Source organism: Macrosteles quadrilineatus, unplaced genomic scaffold (assembly GCF_028750875.1).
Source record: "Macrosteles quadrilineatus isolate MER2022 unplaced genomic scaffold, UCM_ALF_1.0 Scaffold_7__1_contigs__length_78375512, whole genome shotgun sequence".
NCBI classification, from domain to species: domain Eukaryota; kingdom Metazoa; phylum Arthropoda; class Insecta; order Hemiptera; family Cicadellidae; genus Macrosteles; species Macrosteles quadrilineatus.
Window position 1 is genome coordinate 36,567,809 of NW_026542600.1, and position 17,101 is coordinate 36,584,909.

The window sequence follows — 17,101 nt, forward strand, 5'->3', positions numbered from 1 at the left end:
AATAAAACATTTATTTCATTGAAGTAAACTAATATAGGCCTATTTATATTCACTGTACTGTGTATAACAAAATATCGATTGAGAAACAAACAATTACACGTAATAAAAACCTCGCTAGTCCGCTGCATTGTGATAGCTGAAAATCGTCGGAATGAAAACCGCCGCTACAAGATACAGAAGTTGGTACGCCTGCAGTGCCCTCCACAGCTGCGCGCGCCGCTGGCACTGCCGCTCAACACATCCCCACCTAAAAGACGAGCAAGTGGTAAGTCGGTCGGGAGGATTGACGACAAGTTGGTTTCTCGTATATAATAATTTAGATTTACAGGCCGGTCAACTGGACTGACGATGAAATAACTTGTCGACGTACTGGTTTTCAGTATTTATCTATTTAATTAAAAAAGACGGTCTAGTGGCCAGACGACCAAGTATCTTGTCGGTCAACTGGTGGCCCCCCCATATAATCTGGGCAGAGAAGACCGTAGTCACAAAAGAGGACGCAGGGACAAAATAAAGTAGTTCCATTTTACTCAATCCCGTCCATTTGTGGCTATTTCATCATTTCTGGTTTGGGTGAAGAGACCCTCCTTGATTGTCTTTAATGAGTCCATTTCATAATTACAAAATTACCCAAATATCATGACCATTTCATCGTACTCAATTTTAAATCGGAAAACAAATGTTCCTAATAAACATTTTGTATCAATGCAAGCTGTTTTTATTTTGTATATATTTTTAATTAAGTAAATCCTTGATGTTGGTTTTGGGGCAGGTGGCTAAGTTATAGGGGGGGGGGGGTGAAGAAAGGTACATTACGAAAAGGTGGAATTTGCTCTCCTGACCTTTGGGGGGGGGGGGGGGGCTACCTCTGGTTGTAGTAACTAGACATTTGTTTGTAGCAGTTGGCACCACTCAGCCTGAATATCAGAGGAGGAAAAGAAAATATTACATTCTGTTCCTCGTCATAAAATATTTTACTGTCCCCTTTCTACTTGTTTCAGATTCCAATTCAAGCTTCCAATTACTCCACGTTCACTGACAAAGAAAAATTTGGAAATAGAATCTTTGCAGAGCTAAATGGGCTGGAAAATATGAGCTTCAAGAAAGCAAGTACCCTACTTAAAATAACAGTTGCATTACCATTTACCATACAGATTTTGTGTTGTAGATTTCATCACTAGAGGCCATTCCAAGCACACAAAATTAGAGGTAAGGATAAACTCTACAAATACAAAGGTTCACCCTAATAGGTACATAGCTCATTGAACGTGTTGTTCAGTGCTAGGGGCGGGAATTCACGCCCCGCGGTACCGGCACCACTGACGTGGGGCAAGAAATGTCGTCCTTCTCCAATGCCAACAACCTTGCTTCAATGTGAGCTCAGCCATTGCCGGGAAACGTCATAATCGTTGCCAACCTGTAGCTTAGAATATAAGCTTTAGTCTGGTGTAGGTTGGTACTGAAATTTCCCGTAAAATCCCGTCTGGCAATGTTTTTGTCCTGGTTCCGGCAATTTTCTCTTTTCGAGCCACTTTACAAAGACACTGGTTACGGATCCAGGCAGTGCTGCTACCTATGGGCGTTTCAGTGAACTACATCCACTCTCGGGCTAACGCAGCACAATCACCGCTGCACTTTTTTTATTCGATAGACCGAAATATTTGAATGCCAATTGTGTTCACCGATTCAGTAGCGCGGCGGAGCTTCGCCCGGGCCTCGCCGCCATTGGCGAGCGCCTGTTTGAAGGTATGCCGCACTGAACGTGTTAAGGTAAACCGTTTTTATTTTTTTCAGATGTGAGTGCCTTACGTTGCATGACTGAATTTTTAATAATTTATCTTAAAGATGTAGATTATGTATGATAATCCCCATACTCTTAAAAATGGGACAGCCACTCCTACTTTACCAAACTTCTCCAACTTACATGGACATGGTACTTTTCTTTTCCAAATGCATGACCACTTTTCTCCATTTAAACAATGCTAATACTCCTTTTACGTTGTTTAGCATTGTTTAAAGCGAGAAAAGCGGTCATGCATTTTGGAAAGCAGACATTTCTCTGTTGTTATTTATCCATTCTTAACAAATAAGGTATAATTGAAAACTACATAAAATTTACTAACTTTTTTGTCACTTGCAGTTTTTTTGTTAAGTTAACGGTTTTTTGTGAAATTTGGCATAAAATATTTTAAATGGCTGCCATTTTGAAACGGTTAATGATTTTTTTGTATAATATTTTTAACAAAGATAGGTGTTAACAAGATAAACATTTTTGCAAAAATCTCAAAGCTGTATCTCAAACTGTTTAGGAGAGATCAGATAATGTTAGAGAGATCTTAATAATAATGTTTTGTAAAAAACCAAAAAATTCAGACAGTCAGAAAACTAGGCACCACAGACCCATGTTCCTATGGTGAAATGTGTTTGTTACCTAAGCAATAACGCTATATTTATATATGTCCAGAGAGTTACGGGACACCCTGAATTACTAAACACAGCCATTGAAAAACTCAAGACGGCCACAGGAACAAAAATCGAATTTCACTGACTTAGTCTGAAATAAATGCACAGGAGAACCTACACTTAATATCGCAATAACAAGAAAATAAATTAATTAAAAATCTGTTGAAAAACACAGAAACTATATACAGTAACAAAAAGTGAGGTAGGCCTACTTAAACAAAGTGTTTGAAAGACTATGGGTTGGGTACCAGTAACAGTTGACTAGGGACTAATAACATGTTCAGTGCGGCATACCTTCAAACAGGCGCTCGCCAATGGCGGCGAGGACCGGGCAAAGCCCCGCCACGCTACTGAATCGGTGAATGCAATTGGCATTCAAATATTTCAGTCTGACGAATAAAAAAGAGCAGCGGTGATTGTGCTGCGTTAGCCCGAGAGTGGACGTAGTTCACTGAAACACCCAAAGGTAGCAGCACTGCCTGGATCCGTAGCCAGTGTCTTTGTAAAGTGGCTCGAAAAGAGAAAATTGCCGGAACCGGGACAAAAGTATTGCCAGACGAGATTTTGCGGGAAATTTTAGTACCAACCTACAGACTAAAGCTTATATTCTAAGCTACAGGCTGGCAACGATTATAACGTTCCCCGGCAATGGCTGAGCTCACATTGAAGCAAGGTTGTTTGCATTTGAGAAGGACGACATTTCCCGCCCCGCGTCAGTGGTGCCAGTACCGCGGGGCGTGAATTCCCGCCCCTAGCTCTGAACGTGTTAAGAACCAGATAACAATTTTACTACTACAATTGTGTTGTGCAAAAAATTAATCTAAACTGTAAAAAGGGTGGTCAGCAAGCCAAACTCAACTAGTACCCCATATTACTGTCGCAAAATGTTCAAACTCCCAAAATGAGGCATCACAACAATGATAGGACTGCCTCATCAAATAAAATTTCAAATTGTAGGGATTTTGACTCTTTTTTGTTTTTTTCTCAAAATTTTTTTATATGCACACACTAAAAAACAAACCAACATTGTTCCACCAGCACAAATATATAGACACACACACACTAGACATAGACACCTTTATGCAATAACACAAACTAATTCTTTTAGGTGAATAGCTTATATGTATCTAGGCTTTAAAAAGAAAAAAATAACACATACAGTAAACAAACAAAAAACACACAGTTATAAAAAGTAGGTAAAACACACATTTTCAAACAGATTTCAAAGGCTAAAATTTAAATCCAAGAATATAACAAACTTACCATATAGTTTTGGTTTTCGTGGGTATCCTGAATTTGTTCAGCCAGTTCTTGAGTTTTATTTATCTTCTGCAAAATATCTTTTACTGTCTCGATAGCCGTATCCAAAAATTCCATATCAGGGTTGTTCTCTCTTGTGTATTTTCGTATCTCTGTAAAATATCATCTATTCATAAGACAAGTTTTTTAAATCCTGCAATAATTTCTAATCCATTGAATCCCAATAGCCATTAGAAAACACGAGTTTCATTCAAACATTCACCATCAGCCAAAATGAATAAGTTCCCTAACACCTATTAGTAGATAAGTAGAGTTAGTCCATGACCATCATAAATTGTATGTTAGTTGGTTAAAACCTGTCCGAAAAATTTGTAAATTTAATCCCACATCCATTTATTTGTTATTATACTTCAAAAATGGCACAGTACTTGCCTTGAATCTGCAAGACAATACTACATAATCTTTGGATAGGACGAATAAAAATATATTTTGGGTGTTCCTTATTTCCAAGTTTAAAGTTTTCTAGCAGCTGCCTAAAACGCTTGTTTGTTCTCTCACTCTCTTCCAAAAGTCTCACACTTTCCTTGTAGTTTGCTGTGTAAATAATGTACTGTTTCAATAGCTCATCTTTCTGAAAACAAGTTTTTAGGTTTCAATAGCAATTAAATTGACATATATAAACTATAATGCAGGAATCTTGGTAGAAAAACACTTTAAATTTACTCGCATTAAAAAAAAACTCTCTTTAATGTTGTATTTACATGAAAATTTATTGAGTAACCGTAAGGGTTTCAAAAATATGAATGCAAGGATGTAAGGTCTTTCCAGCAAATGGACCAAAATGTTTTGCCGATTACTAGCAACTAGCAACCAAAGGTGAAAGTTTAGTAGATCAGTATTATCAGGAAGTCTTGTTGTTGATGTACTACAACTACCTCTCATATTCCAATTCTCTAAGAGCAAAAATTATCCTGTGTGTGCTCGTATCAGTGAATTTCCCATGTAGGGAATGCTATTACCGTATGTCTCATAGTTATGCCTGGAGCTGGGAAATCTTTTTTCTTCATGTCTACGGAGACCAAAAACACCATTTGTTCAAATTAAAAGTTTAAAAACTTGAATATTCCATAGATTAAAAATACTCCCTTAGTAGATTTTTCATCCTTATGGATCAGCTGAAGACAATTTTATCGTCAGTTCCGTCTGCTGCCGCTAGGATCGTGTTTTCTTTACATTTTGTTTCTTGTAGTTTTATTTAAAACCTCCTTTTAGCCAAATCAAATAATCTAATAATCATAAACAATAACTCATCCCTTAACCAAACAGAAAAGCACAAATCATAAACCTGAAATTTAAACAAAGTGTTGTCCACACTAGCATCCAGTGTCACCAACATAAACTAGACATGAAAAAAGCTTCAGATTTTATAATGGGACAAGAGATCTACTTGTGTTGGCTAGTCTGTGATGATACATTAACACTTTTTATAATTCCTGTACGTTTTTACACAAATACTTACAGATATTACTAGTTGATGAACTGTTATAGCATCATTTTCCCAATTTTTCAGAGTTTTTTCTAAATAATCCAAATATTCTTGGTGAACTTTGACCAGGTCTGCTATATTTCCAAAAATTGCTTTTGCCTCAGGTTCGTTCAGAATCGCCCCATCATGATGAAGTCGATTGGTAGCCAAATCCTGCATCTAAACATTTACTTATTCTTATGTTTTGCTGCTTTAGTGATTAAAATTACATTTAGCAGTCCTATATATAAAATCAAGTTGAGGTTGGCTGTATTCATTGTGGGTTTTTTTTAGATTAAGCATTTATGAAGATGATACACACTTAATTATAATAATTAATCCTGACCTGAAGTCTATTATTTGTTCAAAAATAATTTATAGGGCATTGAAATGTTGAGTATACTTACCTTACACAGATGTTTCAAACAGCAAACATAGTTCTTCTCTTTGAAATATAAATCCTCAAATGCATACTTCCTTTTTACATCTTGTATTTCCTTTTTTCTATTTTTATCTGAAACTTGTGCCCAAAAAATGTCAGTTTGTTTTGTTTAGTTGAGTACGGTAACTCCTTTAGTAAATATGTTTATAACTACTTATTTATACTCTACTACTTGGGTCGCCGGTCTTTAACCCGTCTGTCATCACATTGTTGACCCGATTGCGATACTAGTGACCGTGTGTATGTAAATATTTTTGTAAATATAAACCATAGTTAGTAGTGATAAGAAGAAGAATTCAAGAAGACCCATGAAGATGCCACACATCCATAGGGCGACACAAACATTTTACCTACATGAACTCAGGCAACAACAACAAAGGTAAATATTATGTAATTCAAGTCCTTGAACCTGGGATGGCAAAAATATCCAACCGATTGTATTCTTGATTTGAAAAATAAATAATGTAATCAAATTAACATTGCAGTTAAGGTTGACTAAAGAGTTAGTTAATCTCGTTGACAAAATGAGATCAGCTGACAGATATGGAAACATGAGGAGTCGCATACGCAGTTTTATTATTACCACTTACAATGTCAAACCTCTTTTCTCCATACTCATATACGTATTAACATGGTAACAGATTTAAATAGAGGTTAACCCTTTTGCTACAGAATCCCAGAAACAAATCACCCTATTTTTTTGCCAGGAGTGTTGGTTGACATATTATAAGCTACTATACTATGGTTAGACTAATTGTTGTTTAGTGGTGGGATACGGATAGAACAATCGTAGTAGGAGTATAGAACATGGCACTGGTGTCAGATTTGAACTAGCTCGCTATTTCGTAACTGGAGCTCATGGGGATCTTGAACTATACACAGACCTCGTACCAATCCAGTATTTTTATGGATATGTGACTACTTTATACTGTATAAGGGTAATTATTAATAAACAACAAATACTCACCGTCATGTAAAGATTGATCAAACGTTGGCCTTTCCTTACTATCGATGGATTTTTTATCAGCACCCATTTTCTGCCAGAGCTTTTTTTTTATTTCCCTTGTCTGTAAATATGTAAATAATTATGAATTATAAATGACTCTATATGATATTATTTATTTATTATAACAGCAGCTAGAATTATTTTAGTTGAATTTGCCATATAACTCGCCTATCACGTAGAGCCAGGCACTTGCGAAAGGGCATATTGTGTACCCCGTGCTTCGTGAAAAATACAAAAAAAAATGTAAAAATCAGTGCATTTTACATCAATTAAGAAGAAATAATTCCCCCGCCACAGCAAACCTACAGACTAAGCGAATTTCCATTTACCTGATTGGATTTTCGATTAAATCTATTTAAATATAATTATGTTAAACAAGTATACCTAGGTTTGCTGTTACAGATGGGGTAATAAAGTGTGTTTTTTAGTAAAATATGAGTAGCTTAATATAAAATAAATAAATTTTCCAAGTTTGATTAAAATATATCCATAAACAAGCAAGCTATGGCAGTTTACTTATTCACCATAAGAATAACATGGGAATTTTTTATTTACAATTTATTTAATTTTCTCCTTAACCAATAACCGTACAAAAACACTTCAAAAAACTACATTTTTTTTTAGTGCTTTAAAAAGGTCTAAAGAGAAATTGGGAAACTTTATGTTTTGAGGATCAAAAATGAGAAAACCCAATTTTTACCACATAAAACCCCCCATAACAACCCGTTTAGTCCGATCATGCTGGTTCGCGAACTCATTCAATTTCATCCCGCCCTACACCTTCAAGCCAAATTTCATCAAAATCGGACAAAAATTACCGTACTGAGGTTATCTTGTTTACAGACGTATATAAAATTTGAACGAATAGTGTTTTTGGCCTCTAGGGACATCAAAATGAAAAAGTATATCGATCCCGAGTCTATATCTTACCGTGCCACCTACGGTAATAGCTACTTCCCTATAGGGAAATTCACTAAAAAGGGGGAATTATAAATACTGTACTCGCATTATATGTTGTTAGGATTGAAATGGCTTTAATATAACCAAATAACTTTTTGGCTCTAAAAAAAATGAAAACAATTTGATTATTTTCTCATTTTAATTTGTTTTTCAGATTGTCAACTAAACTTTACTAAGAAATTCTATATATGACTTAGTAGATACTAGTGCTCGCAGTTGTTATTATTGAACTACCGGTACTTGAACCGAAGTGGGTTAGCAGCACAGTTACTACGCAGAATTTACAAATGTGTAGATACTATTATAGATATCACTTATTAAGCAACAATACACCAATTAATTGCGCCTGATGATTGGAGTGTCCAATCAAAATCAAAAATCGATGGTGAATTAATATCTTTAAAAGTAGGGCTTCTTTGAATAGGTACAGGAAAGATTTTTGCTCTATTATTTTATGTGTTTCTTTTATAATCAGATATTAGAATAAATATGACAGCAAAGATTAGATAATAGTGATAGTTCTAACAAAGATTATAATAAAAGCAAGAAAGTGGTTGCAACTATAAAATAGGTTGTCATCAAAATTAGTACCTTATAGGTGATGTGTGACTTTTAACAACTGATAAGGACATGAGTATACTTGTGAAAACAGATCCTTGGACACTCCTAGAATGAGTTTTGGTATTTGGGTTACAGCCTGGATTGAATCAAATATTTGAGCCTTTACATTTTCCACACTCATTGTGTTAAGTAATAATGTTTTCCCCTTGTAGAAACTTACAGGGAAGCAAAGATACTGGTCCTCCGAAACTCTGTGCTGTCGCCTGATTGTAGCCATGAACCATTCTTCTTGGACTACAAAGTTGATGTGAGTCGGAATATCTGAGAGGTTCAAATGAATTTCCACATCATGCGAAACAACCTATAAAAACTTAGTGAAAATCTTTTTTAACCCTTTGAACTCCATGAGTTACAGAATGAGTTGTCCATGAGTTGTCTCCATGAGTTCAGTGATTTGATAATTTATATTTTTAGTGTGTTTTCCTTCAGGTTTCCTTCATTCACACAAAAATGACATTTTTTTCAAATGAGTTTTGATGGGCATGCAGTTGGGACAGTAAAAAAGTAGAAAAATGCCTGTTTGAGGTGCAACTCGGGCCCATGTGATATACTGTAGTGGAATTACTGTCTTTACACTACCACAGATAGCAGTAGGTCTGATAATGGGCTGATAAACAAAAATGTCCTTGATTTTTGTAGACAGCCTCCCTCAACACTAATACTGAAACCCTACCCAGGCTGACACTAGCCAAAACCCCCAGTCTGTGAGACCACATTTGAAAATAATGGAACCTGCTTAGAAACACACAAACCGAAACCCTGGGCCAATGAGACCCAGCTTTAAAATACACTAACGCTGGGCTCCTGAGACGGGCATGTTATGAACAGACAACCTGCAAGGTCACAGCACCCACTCAAAATGAATAAACAATATATCAACAGGTAGGGAAGGAAAAGGGGGGAAGGTATTGGGGGAATATGGAATCCCCCAAGTAAACAGTGTTGCCAACATGTGTTTGTGGAAATTCCCGTGGGCCTGTTAGACCGGGGTTTTGGTAAAAGGATTAACCATGGGTTGCCACAACTACATAATTACACTTTGGGTTCAAATCTATAGCAAAAACTCAAAACCCCTATTGATGACTCACCAAAGCCAAAAATATGTTCCAGGTTGTCCAAATTTGTTGCAGTTCTTTATAGAAAGTATTTTATCTGACTTTGTGCAACAGATTTAAAAATTTTAATTGTTACTCACCAAATGGGTACAGCTTATCATCAAGCCACAGTACAACTGCTCCGTTTGTCTGTAGGAGTTACTTACCAAATGGGTACAACGTAAATCATCAAGCTGCACTATAACTGCTCCATTTGTTGTTGCTGCAGATTCCAATTCCTTCAACTCTTCTGTTGAAGGTCCTTTGAAGGCAATGTAAAGACCAGCGCACATTTTAAGTCTGAAGGTATTCTGCAAATCAAAATTACTAAAGAGTAGAAAAATATTATAGAACATAGAAATACGGAACCGAATCAGTGAATGGTTTAAAATCCTATATTACTCAGTCAGTACTGGTAATAAATTGCAATTTATGTTTAGTAAATAGTTTGAATATATTATTATTGTTTGTGTATATTAAAAATAGGTTACACAATCATACATACATTTTTAAAGAGGTAAGCAGCCTCTTTTACCATTGCATTTTCTAACAGTGGCCTAGGGCTTGTGTGTGCAAAGCAAAGGGTGTGCACCGTACAAGAGTGAACCATAGACTGTTAAATTTTAGTGGGAGCAGCAGAACGGCAACACACAACAAGCCTGCCTTGGATTTTTAGTTCATCAAGGCACTGACTCAGCAAATGTCTACTTAAAACTGACTATTTAAAAACCGTCTGAGCAAAATTTGGCCTTAAAATCAACATTCGGAAATACTGGTGTAAACCTCGATGACCAAATAAAAACTCAAACTGGATGGATGATTTACCATATCTTTAGTGATATCAAAGTTAGGTAAGCCCCTATGTAGCCAGCAGTATTCTACCCAATCTGGAGTGAGGATGGGGACGTCAAAGGTTATGCAGTATGTGTAGCCCTCAGCTATGGCACGGGTAGAAATCATATGGGTTGTGCGCCTGCTGGGTCTATTCGAGAACCTTCCACCCATCCACTTGATCAGTCTTACCAGACGTCTCTGAAAAAAACGTATTTGAATTTAAAATGTTTAAAGCTACATAAAAAAGTACAATAGAACCATTTATTGTATACTACAGAGAAGCAACATTTTGAAACTTATAAAGTTTATTATTATATATTTTACATCAATGGTAACTTTCTTGATTAAAAATACTTTTCCTGAGTTTGGGATGACATAAAAAAGTGCAGTTGTACAAAGTGTTTCCTTTAAGATCATAAAATTGTTTAGTATCATTTCATGACATAATTATTTATTTTTTAGGAACTCCTCGATCTGATAATATTTCCATTCCATCCATTGTTAGACAGTTGTTATAGAGCACAATTATTTATTAGCGATAGATGGAAACTGAGTCCATAAACCTTCTCAGGCAATTCTTCTTCGTAAACTACCAATTTAAAGCCCTCAAACCAAATTGGTTTCCTATATTCTGTTCAGGTCATTTCCAAACATTTAAGATATGTTTAAATCATTAAAAATGAACGTTGACTAATTTATATGACGAAACTACATTACTTTACAATTTATGAGGTTGTGATTCACTTACCATCAATGAAACATTCTCAGGGCAGTTGATGTAAAATACCAACCCATACAGGAAAGTACAGAATGTAGGTTTGGATCTCAGCTCCAAATCAGGGTTTCGAGATATTTCCTCTAAAGCTGTTGGACCGAGAATCCTACAGCAGTATTAAAATACTATAATAATATATACAAGTGAGAACTGACCAATGTCGGTCTTTGGGAGATGATAATAGTATTGTTGAACTTACAAAAATACTGTCTAATCTGCTTCCGTTGAATTGTAGGATGTGGAAAAATGGATTGGTGCAACGTATCTAATGTCAGCCTGTATTTTTGACAAGTTCTTCCCTTGAAGACCAAAGTTTGCCAGTCTTTGACTCAGAAGCCAACCTTCTATACTCTATCCCAGTCCCACAAGCACAGTGCAATGTGCAATGTGGAGCATCCATCAGCTGTATTTAGAATTGCGGTTTCCGCACCACTAGTTATTCTAAAAACATCAGGGCCCGCAAAGTGCTCCTTTTGACTTATTTGAGTAATGTGGATAGATTCAATTGACTATCATATCAATGAATCATAGATAAATTTTTTCTCTAGATCTATTACATCTGGACTATCTCTATGAGAAATTGTATTACTTACCATGTTATTGGAGTTTTTTCAATTATAGGAAACATTTTATGATCCTCAAAGTCGTTGAAAACATATATAGTGCGAGTTAAAGGTTCTGCCATGTCGTTGTTGTTTGAATCTGATTCAAGAATGGGTAGATCAAATTTCTGAAATGGAAGACTTTATTCATATGTGTTCTCTCTTAGTTTCAAGTGTACTGCATGTTTTTTTTTTATTAAGTTAGGCCTATACAGGGTGGAAAAAAGTTTCCGACCAGTTTAATATTTCAAATAGTAGTATAAGTATAGTAGAGCTTCAAAACTTTGTACACAGTTACTGGGCATTAAAATCATTTTAACACATTATATTCAGTGATCATCCTCAGGGGGACGGTCTGCTACTTCACTTATTTCCTTTTATCTCCTCTGGGAGCATAGGACATCCAGAAGAGTTCTCTGTCTGTCCCTGTCTCCAGCAAGTGCCTTCACGTCTCCCCAAGTCTTGTTGACATCTTCTTCTGACACCTTGCGGGTTCCAATCCAGGGCCTCTTTCTCAATGGTTCCGTTTGGCTTCCCCAGAGTATGTTCCATCCACCTACACTTCCTCTCTCAAATTAGCAATTTGACCTGTTTCTCTCCATAAATCTTTGTTTGCGATGATCTCTGGCCAATAAATGTTCATGATACGTTGAAGACACCTATTAATGAACACATGCAGCTAAGACGTAATTAAACTTGTAACTTTTCACATCTCACTTGCATACAGCAAAACAGACTTAATATTTGTGTTGAAGATGCGAAGCTTTGTTTTCTTTGAGATGTTTCAATTACGCCAAATTGGGTACAGTTTTACAAAGGCGGCATTGCTTTAATGCGGGATAGGTTGATATGCCCATCAAATTAAACACATTTTCTATTAGAATACAAAGCCACAAATGTAAACTCAAACCGACAACTGAGTCAAAAATGGCAGCCGTTCAAAGATTTCTTGAATCTGCCATTTTGAAATTTTGAACTTCTGCAATTTTACTCAGTTGATATTTATTGCTCAAATTTTCAGTATTGTATACTACTAATAAAGCCCTTTTGATGCGCGTATTGACCTATGCACTACCCTGAGGAGGTAGTGTTAAGCAGGAAACCCACTGGTCCGACACGACACCTTCCGTCAAGTCTCCGACACCTTCCGACAACATTACTTTGCATGACTTTAAATGGACTGTAACACACTAGTCAGACACAACACCTTCCGATCTGTCACGTCACGACAACATTTTTCTTTGGGGCATTCTTGTCGGATGTCGGATCCGTAATTTCTCCACTCTGCGTGCACCAGAGTTTTAGTCACTGTCTAGCTTTGTGTGTGATGAGTATCGACGAGCGTTTTATAGAAGCAGTTAGGGAGTATCCCTTTCTATATACAGTGAGCATTAAAGGTTATCATGATCACCGGAAGAAAGACAACGCCTGGCAGGAAATAAGTGAAAAATTTGATAAAATGACAGTTAAAGTGTATTGTTAATCATTACGTCTTTTAAATATGTTGTGTACCCAGAACCTATGTTTCCTTCGTTTTGGTTTTTTGTCTTCAGCACACAATGCGGCTACCACAAACAACTCTTCGTCCGAAGAACTTTCCATCGCAACTGGCACTGTTGGAGTGGTGGTGTATTTCTCGTTGGAGCCCATCGGACCAATGGGGTAATGCCTTAAAATTGCGGAAGGCGTCGGAAGGTATCGGAGACTTGACGGAAGGTGTCGTGTCGGAGAGCGTCGGACTAGTGGGTTTCCTGCTTCTGCTTCTGCCATAATATCACTGCAAATGCAAAGCATCTTTGCATAGCTCTGATTTTGGACTCAATTATCCAGTTGAGTTGGGGTTTGCGGCATTGTATTTTAGTAAGAAAGATCTTAAATTTGATTAGCGTATTTGACCTATGCTCACACTTAAGATTTTCTTCTGACTCCTAGTGGGCCATCCCCTAAATAAGTAGCGCATCACTAAATAATGTGTTAAAATTATTTTAAAGCCCAGTAACTGTGTACCAAGTTTTGAAGCTTTATCCTTATCACTTTTTAAATAATTAATCATCCCTTTTTTTCCACCCTGTATATTAGAAACTTGTTAGTTTCATAAATGGATCTAAAAAAGTACTGTTAAATATATTTAGATCAAATATGCCTACTTAAAATACTCTTCTTTCCTAAAGTCATACAACTATCTTTGATCCTACCGATACCTAAACAGTTCTGTCAGTCTAAATGATTTTTATATAAATTAGGGAGGATGAAAATCAAAGACAAAAATACAAAATTTACATATAATTTGTACAATATGTGTTAAAATTTACTATGATAATTTTTACCAAATTAGACCACACAGATAAAAATTAATCAAATGTAAGCACACCACGATCAACGTTAACAAGTATTTTATTACTATTTCTACATACCATTGCAGCTTCTAGGATCTTGCCATCCACTTTGTCGACAAAACATATTTGTAGGGGATAAAGATCTTGTTCTGAAAAATTAGAACAAATAAAATACAACAGTACAACAATATATAATATTTTTCTGTTAGTATTTTAGAATGGATGTCTTAAAACATATATTCTTCAAGTTCTCTCAAACAAATTAAATTATAAGTACATAAATAATTTATAATAAATAAATTATAAGATGGCTTTAGGAGACTAAAATGCATTTGCATGGGTAAAGTTTTGATTTATGAATTGTTTTCAACTCAAAAGTCTGTTTAAATGTTAATGTAACGTAAATGTTAATAATGTGTTTGGGGCTGATGTATGTTCTGAAAATTTAAATTAGGTAATTTTCATTTCATAATAGGGCTAAACACAACAAATAAATAACTGATGTGCCTTATAAAACAAACCTAAATACAAATAGAACATATATTAAATTAATTGTTGTTAATTTAGTTAAAAATGTAAATGAATTAATTATTAGGGCCTAGTTACTTTAAAAAATGCGTGCCAATTCTTTCTTTCAATCAGGCAACTTTTGCCTTCCCAGATTTTTTTTTATTTACTTGATTGAATATTTTTACTTTATAGGGATATATTTCAATGGAAAACTTATTTTAAGTTAGCTATAGACCAAACGTATTAAGTTAATGCACCTGAGGGCACTTGAAAATCGTTTTGTTTAGATATTATAGGTTTAAAACTGAAACCCATGCCATAGCCTAATTTTATACAGTATCTAATCCTTTAATTTTGTTACACAATAATTTATCACAATGTTGTGTTCAGTCAATTTTAACATTATATGTTGGAATGTGGTGTTTTTGGGATGGATTTAAAAGCTAAAACCTATTCCAAATCTAAAATTGGATGGACAAATATTTTACCCTGTATGTCAACTATCTTACATAAATATTTTCAATCGATTTATATTGTTTGTTAAACTTAACTCAGCCATAAATACTTTACAATATGTCAATTTTGATCATCAAAAGTTATTTTTAACCAAACTAAATTTTCATAATTATGAAAAGTTTATATTTTTATTGAAAATTAAATCTCCTTTTCTGTGAACATACATTATCAATTTATGGAATAAAACATAAATCAATATCTGGTTATAAATAAACATATCCTATTAAGAATTTAATTAACATGATTGTAAGTTTGTTACCTCCTTCAAATCGTCCGTTGAACTTCATGGTCGGTTTTTGCTGGTCATTTCATGATATCCTGTGCCCAACTGATATACAGAGGTTTGTCCTGCACATGGAGATAGCAATCATAGATAAGGCCAGAAAGAAATCTACAGTCAAATGTCAGAAAGAATTTAAACATCGTGCCTAAGCATTTCCGTCGAGTTTCAGCATTCAAGTGTTGATTACATCTGGAGAATGACAAAACGAAACTCAATTTAGTATTTTTTGTATTACTTTAATAATTAGGCGTAATTGAATTACTATAGAAAGCTAATTAGTTTAACTAATTAGTTCAACTCGATTTCCCAACATTAATCTAAGTGAAGAGAGTGTTGAATAAATATTAACAAAACATTTTACAATTTGATGGGAAAATGTATGGAATTACATTTTAAAACATGCAATGCATTCGTTACCATCTTTAGAAAATATTGTTAATATTATTGCAAGTAACATAATCCTAAATATCTATTTATTTGTATATGCTATTTTGATTTGCAACCAATATTTTCATGCATGTAATTTTACACGCGTTAGTTATCAAATGTTGATTTTCTGTAAATAAATCATAAATATGTATTATTATAAGTTAGAATAAAATTAATTAGCTGTCTTCAAAAATTGTTTAATGAAGATACATTAACTATGACTGTTATGAAAACCAATGCATGCCATTGCCTTGCGCCCCACGGGCGAGCCAGCCGCAAATCGCTTCATCGGACTTACTGAAAATACCCCCGCCGCAGCAAACCGGCAGACTAAGCGAATTTTCATTTGCCTGATTTGATATTCACAGTTCTATTTAAACAACATCAGGTATAACGAATGCATGGGTTTGCTGCTACAGGGTGGGTAATAAAAGTGTGTATTTAGTGCAATTAGTTTAAAATAAATAAATTTGCCAAGTTTGATCACTACAATAATTTACTTATTCCCAATAAGAATAACATGGAAATTTTAAATTTACATTCTTTAATTTTCTCCTTAGCCAATAACTGTACAAAAACACTTCAAGGTACTAAATTATTTGTTTTTTTAAGCTCTACTCGATGGTTAAAGAAAAATTAGAAAATTCCTGGTTTTGAGGGCCTCAAATGAGAAATCCCTCTTTTTACCCCATAACACCCCTCGTAAAACTGTGTTCACATGGTCCGAGCATGCTGGTTCCCGAAATGGTTAGAGTAGGTACGTTTGTACCAAATATCATCAAAATCGGATGATTTTTGCTCGAGTTACCGTGCTAACGGACACATATATACAGGGTTAGTAAAAAGTGTGGAGACCCCCTGTTATTTTTTTAACGGCCCATACTAGAAAAACTAAACTCGGCACACCTTTATGGCATGTTATGAAGTACTTTTTGGGCATAACCGTCACTTGGTGTATATCCCAAAAATGGGGGATTTTGGGGGAAACTAAAAAATTTCAAATACAAAGACCTATCGAGTGACCCCTCATTTTGAAGGTCCTGCTAAAAGAAAACCAAAAACGCAAACTAGAGGTCTTTATCTCAATCCAGTAAAAAATGGCAGCCAATTGAAATTCTCAGAAGTTGAAGTTAACTTGCAGCTTTCCAAGTCTGGAGACCCCCTGTAAATTTTGTAGCGGCTCACACTAGGAAAACTAAACTCTACACACCTTTTTGGCATGTTATGAAGTACTTTATAAGCCTAATAGCCACTTGCTTACCAAACCCAAAATGGGGGATTTTGGGGGAAACTCAAAAGTTTTAAATGATAAGCCCCATCAAGTGACCCCTCATATTGAAGGTCCTGGTAAAAGAAAACTAACAACGCAAACTAGAGGTTTCTATCTCAATCCAGTAAAAAATGGAAGCTGATTGAAATCTTTAGAAATCGGAAATAACTTGCAA

General features: G+C 35.2%; 1 protein-coding gene across 2 annotated transcripts in view; it reads right to left on the reverse strand.

Annotated features, from left to right (window-relative positions):
• LOC128998271 (protein ECT2-like) overlaps positions 1-15,268 on the reverse strand; it is a 34,930-nt gene extending 19,662 nt beyond the window's left edge. The window contains exons 1-12 of one of the 2 annotated variants that reach the window (XM_054424329.1): positions 15,204-15,268; positions 13,997-14,067; positions 11,574-11,710; positions 10,954-11,086; positions 10,197-10,403; positions 9,539-9,682; positions 8,438-8,578; positions 6,658-6,757; positions 5,656-5,762; positions 5,243-5,428; positions 4,156-4,354; positions 3,727-3,875 (exon numbers count right to left, since the gene is read on the reverse strand). In XM_054424329.1, the coding sequence (XP_054280304.1) occupies positions 3,727-3,875; positions 4,156-4,354; positions 5,243-5,428; positions 5,656-5,762; positions 6,658-6,757; positions 8,438-8,578; positions 9,539-9,682; positions 10,197-10,403; positions 10,954-11,086; positions 11,574-11,710; positions 13,997-14,067; positions 15,204-15,231 (1,602 nt within the window). In that variant the 5' untranslated portion in view covers positions 15,232-15,268. Of the gene's footprint in view, positions 1-3,726; positions 3,876-4,155; positions 4,355-5,242; positions 5,429-5,655; positions 5,769-6,657; positions 6,758-8,437; positions 8,579-9,538; positions 9,683-10,196; positions 10,404-10,953; positions 11,087-11,573; positions 11,711-13,996; positions 14,068-15,203 lie in introns of both variants that reach the window. The other variant, XM_054424327.1, reaches the window with a different exon arrangement.
• Between the last annotated feature and the right edge of the window lie 1,833 nt (positions 15,269-17,101).